The sequence below is a fragment of the Trichechus manatus genome, unplaced genomic scaffold, assembly GCF_000243295.1.
Source record: "Trichechus manatus latirostris isolate Lorelei unplaced genomic scaffold, TriManLat1.0 scaffold00122, whole genome shotgun sequence".
Classification (NCBI taxonomy): Eukaryota; Metazoa; Chordata; class Mammalia; order Sirenia; family Trichechidae; genus Trichechus; species Trichechus manatus.
In genome coordinates, this window is record NW_004444058.1 from 5,566,631 (window position 1) to 5,587,973 (window position 21,343).

The 21,343-nt window shown below is 48.5% G+C and overlaps 1 protein-coding gene across 1 annotated transcript in view; it reads right to left on the minus strand.

Annotated features, from left to right (window-relative positions):
- SLC27A1 (solute carrier family 27 member 1) overlaps positions 1 to 21,343 on the minus strand; it is a 36,157-nt gene that overhangs the window by 5,661 nt on the left and 9,153 nt on the right. Inside the window, exons 2-7 of the mRNA XM_004384403.1 lie at positions 4,621 to 5,015; positions 4,315 to 4,479; positions 3,525 to 3,594; positions 2,788 to 2,879; positions 2,602 to 2,711; positions 72 to 281 (exon numbers count right to left, since the gene is read on the minus strand). Coding sequence (XP_004384460.1) covers positions 72 to 281; positions 2,602 to 2,711; positions 2,788 to 2,879; positions 3,525 to 3,594; positions 4,315 to 4,479; positions 4,621 to 5,015 — 1,042 coding nt within the window. The remainder of the gene's footprint in view (positions 1 to 71; positions 282 to 2,601; positions 2,712 to 2,787; positions 2,880 to 3,524; positions 3,595 to 4,314; positions 4,480 to 4,620; positions 5,016 to 21,343) is intronic.

Below are 21,343 nucleotides of genomic sequence, written 5' to 3' on the forward strand. Positions count from 1 at the left end.
ACTGGGCCCCGCCCCTGGAGCCCACCTGGGACTCAAAAAGCCCCCGCTGGCCCCACCCCAGCCCCGCCCACCTTGCCGTCCAGGTTGGCGATGCTGCAGTTGCACTCGGTGGCCCCGTAGAACTCGCCGATCTGGCGCACGCCGAAGCGCTGCGTGAACTCCTCCCAGATGGCCGGCCGCAGCCCGTTGCCCACGGCCAGGCGCACGCGGTGCCGCCCCTCGGCCTCGCGCACCGGCTGCTTCAGCAGGTAGCGGCAGATCTCCCCAATGTACTGGATCACCTGGGGGGCGGCCGTAGGTGGGGGTGTGGCTGGGTATGGAGGACCACCAGGCGCGGCCGGGCCTGCTGGGGCGGGGGTGGGGAGTACCAACGACCAGAGACCCAGACGCCACCCCACTTGGGAGCTAGCTATGAGCAGAAAACCTAATCAAACAGCCCGCACTTGGTGGCGCCGGCTCTGAGCAGAGCCCTCACCTGTGCAGTTTCTGCCTCTCCGCTCACTGTCCCCCCTACGCCCCAACGCTGCTTTCTGGGGACTCAATATCGCTGTCGAAGGAGCCTGTGCCACATGCAGGATAGGTGTGGGAGAGAGAACGCCCCACAAGGCAGCCCTCAGATCACAATGTAGGAGGAGGGCAGAACCCTGGGGTGGGACCAAGGTACGCACCGGTTTAGGTACTAATCGGTAGTGCACGATTTCACCTCATTAAAAAACAAGTAAAATTGTGCACTACAGATTACTCAATAAGCACAAGTAAGCCCGTGTGTACCTGGTTTATTGGGTAATCTGTCCCTGGGTGGGACCACTCTGCGGTGTGTGCTGTACACTGTCTCCCTGAGCTCCCCAGCTGGACTGAGCCCAGGTTGCCTACCGCGTTGCCAGCTCTTTGGCGCCCCCTGTCTCAATTTCCCACCCTCCACAGGGGCTACCTAGGGCCACCTCCCAGATACCCCATGTGCTCTGAAATCTTCCTCCTGGGGTCTGTTTTCCAGGAAATCCAAATGAGGCTGGGCACAAATAAACACTCCGGCTACAATGCCCCTGGGGTGGCAACACTGAGGCATGTGCTCTACACTGTCCCGAGATCCCCAGCTGGACTGAGGCCCCCCGCCCCTTGCCCATGGCATTTCCAGCTCTTTGGCACCCCCTGCAGGGCTCCTTCCTTCCCTGTCTCAATTCCCTACTCTCCCACCCAGCTTTCTAGGGTCACCTCCTGGATACCCCACATGCCCTGGAGCGTTCATCTCAGGGTTGGCTTCTGAATGATTACTCCCACTTTGTGGATGGGGAAACTGAACCACTGAGCTGGTCAGTGGCACAATCTGATTTGAATATAACGTAATCACCTTCCATTGTTGTTATGTTGTTGTTAGGTGCCATCAAGTCGGTTCTGACTCACAGCAACCCCAAGTACAACAGAATGAAACACTGCCTCATCCTGCGCCATCATCACAATCCTTGTTACATTTAAGCCCATTGCTGCAGCCACTGTGTCAATCCATCTTGTCAAGGGTCTTCCTCTTTTTCACTGACCCTCTACTTTACCAAGCACGATGTCCTTCTTCAGGGACTGCTCCCTCCTGATGACATGTCCAAAGTACCTGAGACAAAGTCTTGCCACCCTTGCTTCCAAGGAGCACTCTGCCTGTATTTCTTCCAAGAAATACATCACCTTCCATAATGTAATCTAATCTACCCAAGGTACCTCAGAAGAAAGGCCTGGTGATCTACATCCTAAAAATCAGCCATGGAAAACCCTATGGAGCACAATTCTACTCTGACACACACAGGGTCACCAGGAGTCAGAGTCAGCTGAAAGGCAATTGGTTTAATGTAATGTAATCACCTAAGTGCAATCTGATGTAATCTATCAGCTGAGGGCACACCACTGTAAGGGAGATCCTAAACCTAATCATTTCTGAGTTATGAAAAGACCAGAATAGACTCAGAGACACCCACACACATGGGGAAGACAGACACCATGTGAGGACTGTCCACATGCCAAGGAACCCAGGAACACCCAGGGCTAGTAACAGGAAGGAACTGACACGGCTGAGACCTTGATTCGGACTGTGAGAACACGAATTTCTGTTCTGTTCTTTAAAGCCACCCATTTGTGATAATTTTGTGTTACAGCAGCCCTAAGTAAGAGGAGTCCCTGGGTGGCTAAGAGGAGTCCCTGGGTGGCACAATGGTTAAGCGCTTGACTACTAGCCGAAAAGTTAGCAGTTTGAATCCACCCAGAGGCACCTCAGAAGAAAGGTCTGGCAATTTGCTTCCAATAGATCACAGCCTGGAAAACCCCATGAGGTAGTTCTATTCTGCACACATAGGGTTGCCATGAGTCAGCGCTGACTCAGTGGCAACTAACAACAACAGTAAGGTAAGACACCAAGCCTCAGTTTCCCCACCTGCAAAATGGGTTTGAAGTCTTTGCCCACTCACAAGCAGTTAGGAGGATCCAGGATCCACTGAGGGGCCACATCAAGGGTTCAGCCTGAGTTAGACTCAGAACTGGCTGCTGTCCCTGTCCCCAGCCAGGGCAGCTGATCCTGGGGCCCCAGGTGAGTGGGAATGAGGCACCAGGGTGGGGGCTGACCGTGCAGTTGTACTTGACGCAGTCATCCCAGAAGCGGCTGGCTGAGAACTTCTTGCGGATGACAACCGTGAGCCCGTAGATAAGACACTGCCCAATGCCTATGATGTTCCCTGGGGGGAGGGGGAGATTGGTGAGGGGTCCATGCCAACCGCCCACCCACCCACCACCCGCCTGGCCCCACGCTACCGGCTGAGTGGTACAGGGGCAGGCAGTCATACAACACATCCTGGGCCTCCATGCGGTAGGCGTGGTGGCTAAAGGCTGCGATGCGGTAGTACCTGCGGGGGCAGGGAGGGTGCAGGCTGGGATCTTCCTCCCTGAGGGGTGAGGGGGTGTGCTGGATGCTGGGGACATAGTGGGTGAGGTCGAGGAGCCAGTTTGGGGAGCAAGAGCCAGCTGGGGTGAGCTGAGGAAAGGACCCCAGATGGGGGCACAGCACGTGCAAAGGTCCTTTGGCTAGACTAGGGCTAGTGGCTCAAGGAAGAGTGTCGGGCTGAGGAGTAAGTGGGCAAGAGGGGAGGAGGACCAGGACATAGAGGAAGTGGTGGCGCAGGCTCAGGACTCAACGGGAACGTGGATTTTATCTTGAGGTCTGGGGCAGGGGAGGGCTGTGGTCTGAAAGAGAGATTTAAATTCCCCAGTGGCTGCTGTGGGGAGCAGGGGGTGTTAGGGGCCAGTGTGGAGGTGGCTGGGGAGGAGCCAGGGCAGAGCTGGGTGCGGAGAGAAGTGGACGGTTCAGGACAGAATTGGAAACTGGGATAGGCCCTGCCGACGGGCTGGACATGGGGGGAGGAAGTGGGACTAGGGGCCCAGGGCACTGGGTGGGGTGGCACCATCTTCTGAGCCAGCTACAGGAGAGACGTGGGTTTTGCTGGGTTGGTGTCAGGGGTTGGGAGCCCGGGGTGGCCAGGCTGGGGGCTCACCTGCTGTGCACAACAATGGCAGCCTTGGGCAGCCCTGTGGTCCCCGACGTGTAGATGTAGAAGAGCCGGTCTGCAGGTGAGGAGGGACGGGGATGGGGGACGATGGGGTGGCGTCAGGGACGGCACAGGGGTTGGGGACAGAGAAATGGGTATCATCAGGGATGGAGACGGGGATGGGTGTCAGGGACAAGGGGATGGGTGGCAGTGGAGACAGGGACAGGGTGGGAGTTGGGGACTGGAGGATGGGGCAGACAATTAGGAAAGGAGAGCAGGTGGGCAGCGGGGCGAGGGGCTGGGGTGGAACACGGACAGTGTCAGAGACAAAGACAGGTCTGGGGTGGGTGTTTGGGGCAGGCATTGAGAACAAGAGGATGGGGCAAGCATCAGGGACAAGGGGGCAGGTGGCATTGGGGACAGGACAGGGTGGGAGTCAGGGACATGGTGACAGGATGGGGGTTGGGAACAGGGTGCACGCTGGGGATGGGGGGATGGTGGAGGCAAGAACAACAAGGAGACTGGGTGGGCATCGGGGACAGGGCGGTGTTGGGGATAAAAATGAAGTTATGGGGTGGGCATTTGGTGCAGGTATTGGGGACATGGGGACAGGCAGGCAAGAAGGACAAGGGGATGGGGCAAGCATCGGGGTGGGGCAATGTCAGGATGAAGACAGGAGTCTGGGGCGGGCACTGAGAACAAGGGGACATGGTATGTATAGGGAACAGGGTCTGGGGCAGATGTCGGCGATGGGGTGGGGGGACGGGGGCTCAGGGTGGCGCCCCTGCCGACTCACCATCCATGCCCTTGCTGGGGGGCTGCTCAAGAGGCGCAGTGGAGGCCTCCTGCAGCAGCGGGTCTAGGAGGTGGGTGTCGGCAGGCAGGACGCCCTCAGGTGCCAGGTCCCCAGAGCAGTACTTGAGCAGTCTCTTCCCCAACTGCCCACTCACCTCGGCCACCGCTGCAGCCAGGCATGGGTATCACAGTCAGTGCTCGGTGACCCCTTGCCCATGCCTGGAGCCCACCATCTCCCTACCCTGGGCAGCCCCAAATCCAGGACAACCCCATACCCATACCCGCCCTAGCCCCTGCCCAGCCTCACCAGCTGCCAGCTCCCCTCCAAAGACCAGGGCCTTGGCGCCTGAGGTGCCCAGGCAGAAGGCCAGGGGCTCACGCCGCAGGTTGATGTTGAGCAGTGCAGCCTCCACACCGGCCTTGGCCAGGCCCAGCCACAGCCCCACAAACTCGGGCCGGCCCTCCAGGAACAGGGCCACCACATCACCTGGCGCAAAGCCCAGCTTCAGGAACACGTTGGCCACAGCATTGGAGTAGGCGTCCAGCTGCCCGAAGGTCCAGCACGCGCCGCTGCCGGCATCCACCAGGGCTAGGCGCTCAGGCTGCCTTCGCACTACCTCCTGGAATATGCGCGGGATGGTGTGGCCGGCGCGCTGGTGCTGGCGCAGCTCGTGGCGCACGTGAATCAGCACGAAGAGGCCGCTGACGAGGGAGGGGACGGTGTCACTAGGCAGCTCTGCCTGACACCCTGGGGGCTTCTGGCTCCATCCCAGTGGCCCGTGGGCTCCAGGCGCCTCCCAGAGCCCAGCACCTCCATCTGGACCAGACCTACCCCTCTGAGGATACTGGGGTTCAGTGACATTTAGGATGAAACCTTCCATCGCTGGATCTCTAGGGGAACTCAGGGCAGGGGTCACTGACGATACCAAAGTCAGCTGGAGTTATGGATTAAATTGTGTCCCCCCCTAAAATATGTGTTGGAATCCTAACCCCCATACCTGTGGATAAGGAACCCTAGTGGCACAACGGTTAAGTGCTCAGCTGCTAACCAAAAGGTTGGCAGTTTGAACCCAGCTAGCAGCTCTTTGAGACAAAGACCTGGTGATCTGCTCCCATAAAGATTACAGCCTAGAAAACCCTACGGGGCAGTTCTACTCCATACACAGGGGGTCAACATGAGTTGGAATCGACTCAATGGCAACTAACAACAAAATTGGAATCCTAGAGCCTATACCAGGGGACATGACTCTGTTTGGAAATAAGGTTTTCTTTGTTCTGTTGATTAGATCATACCCGAGTAGGGTGGGTTCTAAATCTAATCACTTCTGGGTTATATAAACAGCAGGTTAGTTAAAAGAGACACACACACATGAGAGAAGATAGACACCATGTGAGGACTGTCTACAAGCCAAGGAACCAAGAAATGCCCAGGCTACCAACAAGGAAGGAATCAACACAGCTGAGGCCCTGATTTGGATTTCCAGCCTCCAGCACTGTGAGAAAATAAATTCCTGTTCTTTAAAGCCATCCACTTGCGGTATTTGTGTTACAGCAGCACTAGGGAACTAAGGAAGCCAGCATTCTCAAAGCCAGCCCTGTCCTCCTCAAGCCCAGTTTGCTCTATCCTGGAAAATTCTGAGTGCCCAACTCTGACCCTCCACTGCCCCCTGCCTGGCCCTCAGACGCCTCACATTCCAGGTCCAGGCCTGACCTAGGTCCATCAGTTTGGTCCATCAATGACACTGGGTGTGTGCCAGGGATGGCTGAAGCATCCATCAGCACATGGACCCCCCCATCCAGGGGAGGGCCTGCCCCTGCTCCCAGAAGAGGCCAGGAGCTGCCACGAGCCATGTGGGCAGGTGGGTAAAGAGGGAAGGGACTCATTGCATCTATCTGCCAGGCCTGGGCAGTAGGCTGGAAGTGGGTGTGTCTCTGCTCCTCCTTCCCCACCAGCTCCCCTGACAGAAGGAGCTGGATCCCTGTGTGACCATGTGGAAGAGAATGGCCACCACCCTCGCCAGGCTGTGAGATGAGTGGGAAGTGAACTTTTTTTTTTTAGTGAAATAAAAATTGCTTTTGTGATTCTACAGAAAAACCCTGATCAAAAGCGGGGAGTACGTAGAACAGAATTTCAAATTCTCACTGGAATCCAGGGTTTATATAGCCACTGAGGCTGAATGATCCTCCTGAAACTATTGCCCTGAGATAATCTTTAAACCTTAAACCAAAACTATCCCCTTAAGTCATCTTTAAACCAAGCAACAGTTTAGCTTTATTTAATAAAGAAAGCATTGTGCTATTTTAAAGAATTACTTAAATGGGATCAAATTGACAACAGTAACTTTAAAGGTTGGGCAACTTGAAAGGTTACATGAGAACTCAGGGGGCAGTGAGTTTATGTTAATGGTAGTGGAATAATTTGGAAAAGGACAGCAAGAATGATTGCATAACTTGAAGAATGTACTTAAAGCCACCAAACTGCACATGTAGAAATTACTGAGATGGCGTATGTTTTGCTGTGTATATTTTCACCAGAAAAAATATAAAATTAAAAAAAAAAAAGAATTGCTTTTGTAATCCCAAAATCCAGAATTTTCTCACTGTAGGAGCTTGGAGAAAGAGTGGTCCCCCACACTCCTCCTGGCTCCTGCTCCAGCACCCTGAGCCCTGGGCTGAGAGGGAACCCTGAGTTGGGTTCAGCCACTGCAATGTGGGGGTGTTGTCACAGCAGCTTGGAGCACCCTGACTGATACAGGGGCTAGCCTTGACTCCACCTGCCTCTCTTCTTTGCCGCATTGGCGATCGGTCATGAGTCCATCCCCCCATGGGTCGTGAGCACCCAGGGGAAGTGACACCCTCCATGTATGCTGAGGAGCTGACACATGTAGGCGTGCAGTACATGGCAGCGGAGTGACTGCATTTGAGTCCCGGTATCTGTGACCCAGTCAACCTCCCCTTCCTGGCCACCAGGACAGAGGGCCTGGTCTCCATGCATCTCCAGATGCTGAGCACCTACTGTGTGTAGGCTGTACGCATGACTCCAGTGGGAATTGAGACAGACCCGCCCTCAGGGGCTCCCAGTCATGGGGGAAGGCAAGCCAAGGTCAAATAAATCTAAGAATCTAACAGCGATGGTAGGGAAGAGGAAGGAGGGGCAGAAGAAGGGGTAGGGCTCGGCCTGGCAGGGGGCTTACACTGAGAATTTACAAGACCCAGGCCCTCCACCTTCTGGGCCCCGGCTCCCCTTGCACCTCTCCCTCCATGTTTCCCTCTGCTTTTCTCCCCCTCTCCCTCCCTCTCCTTCTCCTCCACCTCTCCCTACCCTTTTCCCTTCCCTTCCCTCTCCCTTTCCACCTCCCCCTTCTTCTCCTCCCTCTCCCTTTCCTTTTACCTTCCCCCCCATACCCCACTTCTCCATTTCCCTCTCCGTCTCCCCTCCCCTCCATCTCCCTCTGTCCCTCCCTCTCCTCCTTCCCTTCCACCTCCCCCTCCTCCTCCATCTTCCCCTCCCCCCTCCCCCCAACTCCTCTTCCTCCCCCTCTATCTCCTGCTCCACTTGCCCTCCATCTCCTCCCCTCCATTGGCCCTCCTCCCCCTCCATTTCCCCCACACTCACTCACTCCATCCATATGACCTTCTCACTGTTCCCTGAACGTAGCTGGCTTGGACCCACCTCAGGGCCTTTGCACGGGCTGTTCCTTCTGCCTGGAACGCTGTTCCTCCACACTCCCATGGCTCCTCCATCACATCTGGGCTCAAATGTCCCCTCTCAGGGGGCCATCCCTGGATCCCTGTTACTCCACCTATCATCTATACCCCCCTCCTCTCGTCCCTGCTTTATTTTTTACTCCTTGGCACACACCACCTTCAAGCACCATCATATACGGCACAAGTGGTTTGCACTTGGCTGCTAACCTAAAGATTGGTGGTTCTGTGGAAGAAAGTGGTGTCATGGAAGAAAGGGCTGGCAGTTTGTTTCCATAAACATTACAGTTAAGAAAACCCTAAGGCAGTTCTACTCTATAACATACGGGGTCACCATAAGTCAGAACAGACTTGATGGCAATGTTTTTTTGTTTTTGTTTTTGTCCTTGGTGTGAATCTCCCTGCCCCAGGTGGGCGAGAGCTTGCATCTGGTTTATTGTGGGCATTGGGGAGACAGAGTGGAGACAGACCAAGGCCCTGCCCTACCGGAGCAGCAGAGGACCTGCCACAAGGATACTCACGGGAGGGAGGGAAAGACTACTGAGGCTCTAGGGCCAGGTCTGAACACCACAGCCCGAATCTCAGGGCAAGGCTGCTCCACAGATGGGCCTGACATGGGGACAGAAGTGGTACCAGAGGATGTGGCAGAGGGGTCCTGGGCTGGTAGGCCACCACCAGGTCCCTCTGGGTGCCTATCCTGTTGCTCTTGGGGCAGCTTACAGTCTCCTTGTTAGCAAACATCCCCAAATCAGAGAGTTCCCTGTTTAAGGGGCAAGCTTTCTAAAATGTCAGTTAGAGTGTATCAGCCTAGCCCAGATTAAAACCTTTTGTTACGGACTGAATTGTGCCCTCCTAATATATGTACTGGAGTCCTGACCCCTGTACCTGTGAATGTAATCACATTTGAGAATAAGGTTTTCTTTGTTATGTTAATGAGGCCATATCAGTGTAGGCTGGGTCCTAAACCTAATCACTTCTGAGTGATATACCCGTACCTGTTGCCATCGAGTTGATTCCAACTCATAGCAATCCTATAGGACAGATTAGAACTGCCCCACAGGATTTCCAAGGAGCAGCTAGTGGATTTGAACTGCCAGCCTTGGTTAGCAGCCAAGTTCTTAACCACTGTGCCACCAGGACTCCTTGTCTGAGTGATGTAGAGAGTAGCAAAATTCCCTGGATGGCACAAGGGGTTTGTGATCGGCTACTAACCTAAAGGTTGGCGGTTAGAACCCACCCAGTGGCATGATGGAAGAAAGGCCTGGCAATCTGTGTCCATAACAATTACAGCCAAGAAAACCCTATGGAGCACCTCTACTCTATAACACATGGGGCTGCCATGAGTCGGAATCAGCTCTACCTCAACAGGTAAGGGTACAGACACAGAAACAAGCAGACATGGGGTGGCAGGGGGAGACAGATGATATCTGAAGACCACAGAGGCAGATCAATCTACAGGCCCAGGAGCTCCAAGGACTGCACTGCTAGGAGCTGAAATAGACAAGGAAGGACCACCCCCTAGAGCCACACTGTGAATTCAGATTTCTAGCCTCCTAAACAATGAGAAAATAAATCTCTGTTCTTTAAAGCCACCCACTTGTGGTGTTTCTGTTACAGCAGCTCTAGGAGACCAAGACACCATTCCATAAAAAGAATCTTGAAAAGTCTGCACGCTGCAAAAGCAGCCAGATGAAAGAGTATGTATTATATGATTCCGTTTACATGAAGTTCTAGAAGCTTCCACTTACATGAAGTTCTTGAACATTCCATTTACATGCAGTTCTAGAAAAAGCAAAGCTACTTTGCAGTGTGAGAAACCAGATCAGTGGTTGCGTGGAGCCAGGGGTGGGTGGGAGGCATACTGAAGGCCAAGGGGCACAAGGAAACTCCTGGAGAGATGGAGATGTTTGCTCACTTGACTGTGGCGGGTGCCTAGGTGTGTACCTCTGTAAAAACTCCAACTGTATATTTTGAACAGGCATATTTTATTGTATGTAAATTATACATTGATAAAGCTGTTTACCGAGTCCCTGGGTAGTGCAAACAGTTAAGCACTTGACTACTAGTCCAAAGGCTGGCAGTTCAAACCCACCGAGAGGTGTCTCAGAAGACAGGCCTGGCAATCTGTTTCTGAATGGTCACAGCCTTGAAAATCCTATGGAGTAGTGCCACTCTGCACACATGGGATCGCCATGAGTCGGAATCGACTGGACAGCAGCTAACAACAACAAAAAAGCGGCTCAGAAACAACCTGTGAAGACCACATCCTGGTTATGTTAAAAAGGGGTGTCCTCATCTTCCAGAGATACATCCCAAAATGTTAGCAGATGAAAGGGTATAAAAATGGCATGGGCATGGCGTCTGGCCTCCTCTAACTTCACAAGGGGTAAGGAGAATCAAGATCAGCAATCCAAGGCTGATTTCCACGAGGACATGCCTCTTCTCAGCCATCTTTACCAATTCTGACACCACCTGGCCTTCCCACAGCACTATTTCTCTGCTGGGCTCAATAATTCATTATAATGGCCACACAGAACTCACAGACCATACTCACGATTATGGGGTTTATTAGGGAAGTAACAGGTTACAATTCAGGCTTAGGAATATACAAGGACACAGTTCTTCCATCAGGACAGCTATTCTCAGCCGTGCTCACAGGCACTCATCTCTCTGGCCCCTCGGCCTCTGCCCTGCTCGGGCAAGTGTTACAAAGCTCTTTTAGCTCTGCTGATAAGTCCACGGAGGCACGCCACTCCGCCAGTAAGCCTCTGCTGGAAGGCACTCAGCTCTAGTTCCGTGGGTCAGAAATCCTAGCTCCACCAAGTGCCCGGAGGCACCCTACTCCTCCAGCAAGCCTCCTGCCCAAAGGCACTTAGCTTGCTCACTCCACGGGCTGGGAAACCCACCATGCTGTCTCCTGCCGGTCTCCTGGTTCTGCTGCCTCTGCTGCTGCCATTTCTCTGCACCACTTCTCACTGTCTTCAGTGTTACAGCTCTCGCCGTCTCCTGGTTCCAGGGCTTCTCAGTGCAGGGATCCCAGGTCCAAAGGACAAGCTCCGGTCTTGGCCCTTCTTCCTTAGTGGTGGTGAGATTCTCTCTGCTCTGGAATTGGCTCTCTTTTAAGCCTACCAGGATGGCAAAACTGACCAATCCCCTTGGTGGGCCACAATTACCTTATCTGCACAGTCCCACTCAATCAAGAAAGGCCATATAAAAGTGATCCACCAATGACCGCCCGGACAGGGAACACAACAGAGTCCCTGACGGAGCAGGAGAAAAGTAGGGTGCAGAACTCAAATTCTAGTAAAAAGACCAGACTTAATGGTTTGATTGAGACTGGAGGGACCCCAGAAGACAGGGCCCCCCGACTCTCTGTTAGCCTAGCACTAAAAACACTCCTGAGGCCAACTCTTTAAAGATTAGACTGGACTACGGGACATAAAATGATACTCGTGAAGAGTATGCTTCTTAGCTCAAGTAGATACATGAGACTAAATGGGCAGCTCCCGTCCCGAGGCAAGATGACAAGGCAGAGAGGGTCAGGAGCTGGCTGAATGGACACGGGAAATCCAGGGTGGAAAGGAGGAATGTGCTGTCACAGTACAGGGAGAGCAACTAGTGTCACATAACAATGTATGTATAAATTTTTGTATGAGAGACTAACTTGAATTGTGAACTTTCACTTAAAGCACAATTAAATAAAAAAAAAGTGAACCATTGCACCGCGAAGAGTGTGCTGCTGGGATTCAGAGGGAAGGACAGAAGTGAAGGGGCAGGCAAGGAAATGAGGGCGGTCAAAGATGATGATCATGGAAGCTGCGGTAAGGGAACATAGGCTTACACTGTACTCTCCACTTCTGTACACAGTAAAGGGTTAACTCAGCAGGCCTGGGCTGTCCAAACCCTGCACACTCCAAAGAAAGGTCTGGTCCTTAATGGACTCCTAGAAAGTGACCTCTGAGCCCTTGGAATGTCCTCCCTGATAAAAGTATCTTTCTTAACCTGGGGCCATGAGCCACCCCACACGGTCTATGCCAAGAATTGGATTTACGGTGGGGCCATGAGCCACCCCAGATAGTCTATGCTTAACAGTGTGATTTGTGGTGGGGCCCTGGCCTGTGGCAGATGGTCTGTGCCAATAACGGGCATGGCAGGGGCCTTGGGCCACCCGAGATGGTCTATGCCAACAATGGGATGCATGGCGGGGACCTTGGGCCACCCTAGATGGTCTATATCAATAATGGGATTCATGACGGGGGACTTGGGCTATGCAAGATAGTCTATGACAATGGGATTCATGGTGGGGATCCTGGGCATGTGGTATCAACTCAACCTCTGAAGGGGCTAGAGACTGAGGTCAGCCATGCGAGTGGTCATCCATGCACAGGTGACCGACCCCCAGTAAAAACTTTGGACACCAGGGCTCAGGGGAGCTTCCCCGGTGGACAATATCCTGTGTTTGTGGTCACACATGGATGCTGTAGAAGCACCTATTCTATCCTGGACCCTGCCCCAGGTGCCTCCTCCCTTTGCTGATTTTAGTCTTTGTCCTTTCTCTAATAAACTATAACCATGAGTATAATGGCTTTGCTGAGTTCTGTTGAGTCCCAGCACATCATCAAACCTGAGGTGGTCTTGGGGACCCCAACACAGCATGTTTGAAATTTTCTATAATAAAGTGTTTTAAAAAGCAATTTTTAACCCTTTAAAGGTTCCCTGTCATATTTTTTTATCAAACATTGTCCCTGTGACCCAATCCATGAGGCCCCACATCCACCTCTCACCTCACCGCCCTCCACACACCCCTACTCGCTCTGCTCCAGCCTCTTGCATCTCCTTTCCCACTCATCAAGAGCCAGTTCCTGCCTCAGGGCCTTTGCATATACAGTTCTGCCTGGGAACACTCTGCCCCAGACCTCACCTCCGCAATGTAGAGGTTCTTTCTCACCCTGCACATCTCAGCTCAGAGGCCCTCCCTGCCCTGCCCAGTTTCAATCACTAAGTTGTTGTTATTGTTAGTTGCCATCAAGCTGGCTCTGACTCAGGGCAACTCCATGGAAAACAGAACGAAATATGCCCTGTCCTGCACCATCCTCATGATCATTAGTATGTTTCAGTCCATTGTAGGGGCTATTGTGTCAATCCATCTCATTAGGGCTTCCCTCCTTTTCACCTCCCTGCGACCCCCAAAACAGTCAGTAAAGGGATTTTTTTTTAAAGGCATGACCTCACAGGGACAGGGAAAGTGATGGTGGAGACAAAAATAACCCACTTTTGGAAGCTGGAGAGCAGCCGGATGAGAGGTAAGAGACATAGGAGGTGGGAGAAAGCTGAGTCATGGGTGGTGCAAATAGTTTGCACTCAACTACTAACCTAAAGGTTAGTGATTTGAACCCACCCAGCAGCACTGAGGAAGAAAGGCCTGGAGACCTGCTTTCATAATGATCACAGCCAAGGAAACCCTATGAAGTAGTTTTAGTCTGTAACACATGGAGTCTCCATGAGTCGGGACCAACACCACGGCAATGGGTTTAGTTTTTCAGTTTGGGGCTATGGAGGGAAAGGGAGGTAAGGTATCCCCCTTGCCACTCCAACCAAAGACTGGAGGTCCATTCTCTGGAAGATGTCAGGGCAGGGCACCTCCCTGAAAATGGGTGTTAAGTAACTGTTTACCCTACAGATGCTGAGCCCCCAGCCCTCTTTCCCTGTGGGCTCTGGGAAGGCTGCTGGTCTCCCCCTCTAGGCGGGAGACTGGAAGAGCCTTCTCCATGTAATCTGACCAGCCCAAGAGGAAAGATCTAAAGATGTTGCAAGTGGGGATTTCAAAAAAAAAAAAAATTTCTTGGTCAGCATGAAGTCCACAGTTGACAAGACCTCCCCTCTCACATGTGCTGAAAGCTTCTAACTGGCTTTATAAACAAGGAAAATCCCTGGGAATTTCCTCTAACAGGGATAATGGAGACTAAAATAAACGGAGTGGGAAATCTCTGAGGAAACAGGTTGTGCAAGGACAAAAAAAATAACAATAGTAAAGTCATTAATAGCCTTGCAAATGTAAAATGGCATGTACTATAGATTGAAATGTGTCCTCCAAAAATGTGTATCAACTTGGCTAGGCCATGATTCCCAGCATTGTATGGTTGTCCACCATTTTGTGATCTGGTGTGATTATCTTATGTGTTGTAAATCCTAACTTCTATAATGTTAATGACGCAAGATTAAAAGCAGTTATGTTGATGAGACAGGACTCAATCTACAAGATTAGGTTGTATCTTGAGTCAATCTTCTTTTGAGATATAAAAGAGAGAAGCAAACAGAGAAGAGAGGGAACTCATACCACCAAGAAAGAAGCGGCAGGAGTGGAATGCATCCTTTGGACTTGGAGTCCCCATGCTGCGAAGCTAATAGACCAGGGAAAGATTGATGACAAGGACCCTCCCCCAGAACTGACAGAGACAGAATGCCTTCCCCTGGAGCTGGTGCCCTGAATTCAGACTTCTAGCTTCCTAGACCGTGAGAGAATAAGTTTCTGTTTGTTAAAACCATTCACTTGTAGTATTTCTGTTATAGCAACACTAGATAATTAAAACAGCATATTGCATCCATGAAACAAGAATAGAATGCTATTAAAAAGGAGTTTTCAGGGAATGCAACTGTCTGTCAGTTTGTCATACTGTGGTGATTTGTATGTTGTGCTGATGCTGGAAGCTGTATCACTGACATTTGAAATACTAGCAGGGTCACTCCCAGTGGACAGGTTTCAGTGAAGCTTCCAGGCTAAGACAGACTAGGAAGAAACACCTGGTGATCTACATCTGAAAGTTAGCCAATGAAAACCTTATGGATCACATGAACATTGTCCAACTAGCTTGTCTGGATACATCATCAGAAGGGAGCAACCACTAGAGGAGGACATCATGTTTGGTGAAACAGAGGGCCAGTGAGGGCGAGGGAGACCCTTGGTGAGATGGACTGGCAAAATAGCCACAGTGATGAACTTGAATATGCCAGCAATCTGAGGATGACGCAGGACCGGGCAATGTTTTGTTCTATTATAAGTAAGGTCACCATGAGCTGGAGTCAGCTCAACGGCAGCTATCTATCTTCATCTATCTTAAGGGAACGAAAACAAAAGATTCTGGAAAATTAAAATGTGAGTACACTATGTAGGGTTTATCATGTCAAAGTCAACTTAATCTTTAAAGGTTGTTTACCACGTTCTTCCCACACATCTCTGTCAGTTTGTTGTACTGTAGGGGCTTGTGTGTAGCTGTGATGCTGGAAGCTATGCCATCGATATTCGAATACCAGCTGGGTCACCCATGGTGGACAGGTTTCAGCTGAGCTTCCAGACTAAGACAGACTAAGAAGAAGGACCTGGCAGTCTACTTCTGAAAAGAATTAGCCACTGAAAACCTTATGAATAGCAGCAGAACATTGACACAGTGCCGGAAGATGAGCCCTTCAAGGTTGGAAGGCACTCAAAATAGGAACGGAGAAGAGCTGCCTCCTCAAAGTAGAGTTGACCTTAATGACGTGGATGGAATCGAGCTTTCGGGACCTTCATTTGCTGATGTGGCACAACTCAAAATGAGAAGAAGAAACAGCTGTAAACATCCATTAACAATCATAACGTGGAATGTACAAAGAGTGAATCTACGAAAATTGGAAGTCGTCAAAAATGAAATGGAATGCATAAAGATTGACGTCGTAGGCATTAGTGAGCTGAAATGGACTGGTATTGGCCATTCTGAATCAGACAATCATATGGTCTAAATGCTGGGAATGACAAATTGAAGCAGAATGGAGTCCCATTCATTACCAAAAAGAACATTTCAAGATCTATCCTGAGCACAACCGTGTCAGTGATAGGATAATATCCATACACCTATAAGGAAGACCAGTTAATACGACCATCATTCAAATTTACACACCAACGACTGAGGCCAAAGTTGAAGAAATTGAAGATTTTCACCAACTTCTGCAATCTGAAATTGATCGAACACGCAATCAGGATGCATTGATAACTACTGGTGATTAGAATGCAAAAGCTGGAAATAAAGACGAAGGAGCAGTAGTTGGAAAATATGGGCTTGGCGATAAAAATGATGCTGGAGCTACGTGATAGAATTTTGCAAGACCAACGACTTCTTCATTGCAAATACTTTTTTTCACCAACATAAACGACGACTATATATGTGGACCTCACCGGATGGAATACACAGGAATCAAATCGACTACATCTGTGGAAAGAGATGATGGAAAGGCTCAATATCATCAGTCAGAACAAGGCCAGGGGCCTACTGAGGAACAGACCATCAGATGCTCATATGCCAAGTTCAAACTAAAGCTGAAGAAAATTAGAACAAATCCATGGAACAGAAGTACAACCTTGAGAATATCCCACCTGAATTTAGAGACCATCTCAAGAATAGACATTTGATATGTTGAACACTAATGACCAAAGACCAGACAAGTTGTGGGATGACATCAAGGACATCCTACATCAAGAAAGCAAGAGGTCATTAAAAAGACAAGAAAGAAAAATGGATGTCAGAAGAAACTCTGAAACTTGCTCTTGAACAGAGAGTAGCGAAAGCAAAAGGAAAAAATGATGAAGTAAAAGAGATGAACAGAAGATTTCAAAGGGTGGCTCAAGAAGACAAAGTAAAGTATTATAATGATATGTGCAAAGACCTGGAGTTAGAAAACCAAAAGGGAAGAACACGCTCAGCATTTCTCAACCTGAAAGAACTGAAGAAAAAAATTCAAGCCTCGAGTTGCAATAGTGAAAGATTCCACGGGGAAAATATTAATGCAGGAAGCACCAAAAGAAGATGGAAGGAATACACAGAGTCACTGTACCAAAAAGAATTGGTTGATATTCAATCATTTCAGGAGGCAGCATATGATCAAGAACCAATGGTACTGAAGGAGGAAGTCCAAGCTGCACTGAAGACATTGGTAAAAAAAAAAAGGCTCCAAGAATTGATAGAATACCAATTGAGATGTTTCAACAAACGGAAGCAGCACTGGAAGTACACACTTGTCTATGCCAAAAAATGTGGAAGACAACTGCCTGGCCAACCAACTGGAATAAATCTATACATGTATTCCAAAAAAGGTGATCCAACTAAATGTGGAAATTATCGAATAATATCATTAATATTACACCCAAGTAAAATTTTGCTGAAGATCATTCAAAAGCAGCTGCAGCAGTACATCGACAGGGAACTGCCAGAAATTCAAGCCTGATTCGGAAAAGGATGTGGAACAAGGGATATCATTGCTGATGTCAGATGGATCCTGGCTGAAAGCAGAGAATACCAGAAATGTTTACCTATGTTTTATTGATTATGCAAAGGCATTCGACTGCACGGATCATAACAAACTATGGATAACGCTGCGAAAAATGGGAATTCCGGAACACTTAATTGTGATCCTGAGGAACCTGTACATAGATCAAGAGGCAGTCATTTGAACAAAATAAGGGGATACAGCGTGGTTTAAAGTCAGGAAAGGTATGCATCCAGGTTGTATCCTTTCACCATACTTATTCAATCTGTATGCTGACCAAATAATCCAAGACGCTGGACTATATGAAGAACAGGACATCAAGATTGGAGGAAGACTCATTAACAACCTGTGTTATGCAGATGACACAATCTTGCTTGCTGAAAGTGAAAAGGACTTGAAGCACTTACTGATAAAGATCAAAGACTACAGCCTTCAATATGGATTACAGCTCAACATAAAGAAAATAAAAATCCTCACAACTGGACAAATAAGCAACATCATGATAAATGGAGAAAACATTGAAGTTGTCAAGGATTTCATTTTACTTGGATACACGATCAACACCCATGGGAGCAGCAGTCAAGAAATCAAACGACACATTCCATTGGGCAAATCTGCTGCAAAACACCTCTTTAAAGGTTAAAAAGCAAAGATGTCACTCTGAGGACTAAGGTGCGCCTGACCCAAGCCATGGTGTTTTCAATCGCCTCATATGCATGGGAAAGCTGGACAATGAACAAGCAAGGCCGAAGAACTGACACCTCTGAATTATGGTGTTGGTGAAGAATACTGAATATACCATGGACTACCAAAAGAATGAACAAATCTATCTTGGAAGAAGTACAGCCAGAATGCTCCTTAGAAGCGAGGATGGTGAGACTTCTCATATACTTTGGACATGTTATCAAGAAGGATCAGTCCCTGGAGAAGGACATCATGCTTGGTAAAGCAGAAGGTCATTGAGAAAGATAAAGACCCTCAACAAGATGGACTGACAGTGGCTGCAACAATGGGCTCAAGCATAACAACCATCATGAGGATGCACAGGACCAGGCGGTGTTTCATTCTGCTATGCATAGGGTCGCTATGAGTCAGAACCAACTTGACGGCACCTAACAACAACACCATATTCTTCATGTACTTTGATGTTTCTATGTCTAAGTTCAGAAATTTTCTAAATAACTTTCTTGTAACTTACAGATTTCTAATGATTTATATAGTTTATCATATTATGACGGTTTATACATACGTATTTTGAAAGCATTTAATAGTGACTTATATCTTATGGGATTTGAGATCATTATGGAAACATACAAAACAAAGGGCAAACATGAAAATGTTAATTGTAGAGTTAGAAGATATATTTGAAGAACTATCCTGGGAAGCAGAACAAAAAGACAGAGATGAAAAATGGGAGAGAAAAGGTAAGAAAATGAGAGAACAAGAACAGTAGGTCCAAAACCAAATTCATTCAACAAATGAAGCTAGACACTGTACCAGGCACTCAATAATAAGAGTTCCAAGAAGAACAAAGGAAATGTTGTTGTTAGCTGCCATCAAGTCGGTTCCAACTCATAGCAACTCATATGTACAACAGAATGAAACACTGCCCAGTCCTCTGCCATCCTCACAATCGTTGCTATGTTTGAGCTCATTGTTGCAGCCACTGTGTCAATCCATCTCATTGAGAGTCTTCTTTTTTGCTGACCCTCTACTTTACCAAGCATGTCCTTCTCCAGGGACTGGTCCCTCCTGATAACACGTCCAAAGTATGTGAGATGAAGTCTCACCATCCTTGCTTCTAAGTAGCATACTGGATGTTCTACTTCTGAAACAGATTTGTTCATTCTTTTGGCAGTCCATGGTATAGTCAATATTCTTTGCCAACACCGTAATTCAAAAGCATCAATTCCTCTTCAATCTTCCTTATTCATTGTTCCAGCTTTTGCATGTATATGAGGTGACTGAAAATATCATGGCTTAGGTCAGGTGCACCTTAGTCCTCAAAGTGATATATTTGCTTTTTAACACTTTAAAGAGGTCTTTTGCAGCAGATTTTCCCAATGCAATACATAGTCCGATTTCTTGATTGCTGCTTCCATGGACGTTGATTGTGAATTCAATAAAATGAAATCCTTGACAACCTCAATGTTTTCTCTGTTTATCATGATGTTGCTTATTGATCCAGTTGTGATAATGTTTGTTTTCTTGATGTTGAGGCATAATCCATTCTGAAGGCTGTAGCCTTTGATCTTCATCAGTAAGTGTATCAAGTCCTCTTCACTTTCAGGAAGCAAGGTTGTGTCATCTGCATAACACAGGATGTTAATGAGTCTTCCTCCAATCCTGATGCTGCCTTCTACTTCATATAGTCCAGCATCTTGGATTATTTGTTCAGCATACAGATTGAGTAAGTATGGTGAGCGGATACAACCCTTACACACTCCTTTCCACCACTCATTTGTCAGTTTGTCGTACTGTGGTGGCTCGCCTATTGCTGTGATGCTGGAAGCTATGCCACAGGTGTTTCAAATGCCAGCAGGGTCATCCATTGTAGACAGGTTTCAGCAGAGTTTCCAGACTAAGACTGACTAGGAAGAAAGACTTGGCAGTCTACTTCTAAAAAAATTGGCCAGTGAAAACCTTAATGAATAGCAGCAGAACACGACCTGATACAGTGCCTGAAGATCTCCTCCACAGGTTGGAAGCCACTCAAAATATGACTGGGGAAGAGCTGCCTCCTCAAAGTCGAGTTGACCTTAATGACGTGGATGGAGTAAAGCTGTCAGGTCTTTCATTTGCTGATGCGGCATGACTCAAAATGAGAAAAAACAGCTGCAAACGTCCATTAATAATCATAATATGTATGTACAAAGAGCGAATCTAGAAAAACTGGAAATTGTCAAAAATGAAATGGAACACATAAAGATCAATATCCTAGGCATTAGTGAGCTGAAATGGGCTGGAATTGGACAATCATATGGTCTACTATGCTGGGAATGACAAATTGAAGAGAAATGGCATCACATTCATCATCAAAAAGAACATGCCAAGACCTATCCTGAGTGACAGGATAATATCCATACACTTACAAGGAAGACCAGTTAATACGACCATTATTCAAATTTATGCACCAACCACTAATGCCAAAAATGACAAAGAAAATAAAGGTGAGGAAATCACTAATGATATCATTCAAGACAACTTTCCCAACCTGGACCCCAGCAAAGGACCACACTACAACTGCCATCATGACACACCTCATAAGCTTCCAAAAAGGAAAAAACAGGTCACTACAAAGGATATGAAATCATAAGGTTTTCAGGCTTCTCAACAAGAAACTTGGCGTGAAAAGAAAATAGAAAAGTGCCTTCGAATTCTGAAGGAAAATAATTGCCAACCTAAAAGTCTACATCTACACAGTCATGTGTGAGGGTGGAAGTGAAGACATTTTTATACAAGAAAAGTCTCAAAAAGTTAACTTCCTATGCAAGCTTTTTGCAAAAGCTAATGAGGATGTGCTCCACAAATTGATGGAGTAAATCAAGGAAGGAGACAACGAGGGATCCAGGAAACCAGGGATCCAACTCAAGAAGGAAGTAAGGCTAATCCTCGACAGGATGGCTAGGGACAAGCCCTGACTGATTAATGTCTGTATACCAGCTACAGAGGGCAACTAGCCAAGCCTGAACAAGTTTACAGGCTATAAGAGAATAAGAGAGACTTCTCCAGAAAGATGAAACTGATAGCCCATCTGATGGTCTGAACATCATGAAAAGAGAGAGACAACTTTTTTTTTTAATTGTACTTCAGGTGAAGGCTTACAGAACAAATAGTTTCTCAAGAAACAGTAGTACACATACTGTTTTATGACATTGGTTAACAACCCCACAACATGTCAACCCTATCCCTTCTCAACCTTTTTTTTTTTCTTTTTTTGTGGTGAAAATATACATAGCCAAAGATACACCATTTCAAAAATTTCTACATGCACAGTTCAGTGACATCGACTACGCTCTTCCAATTGT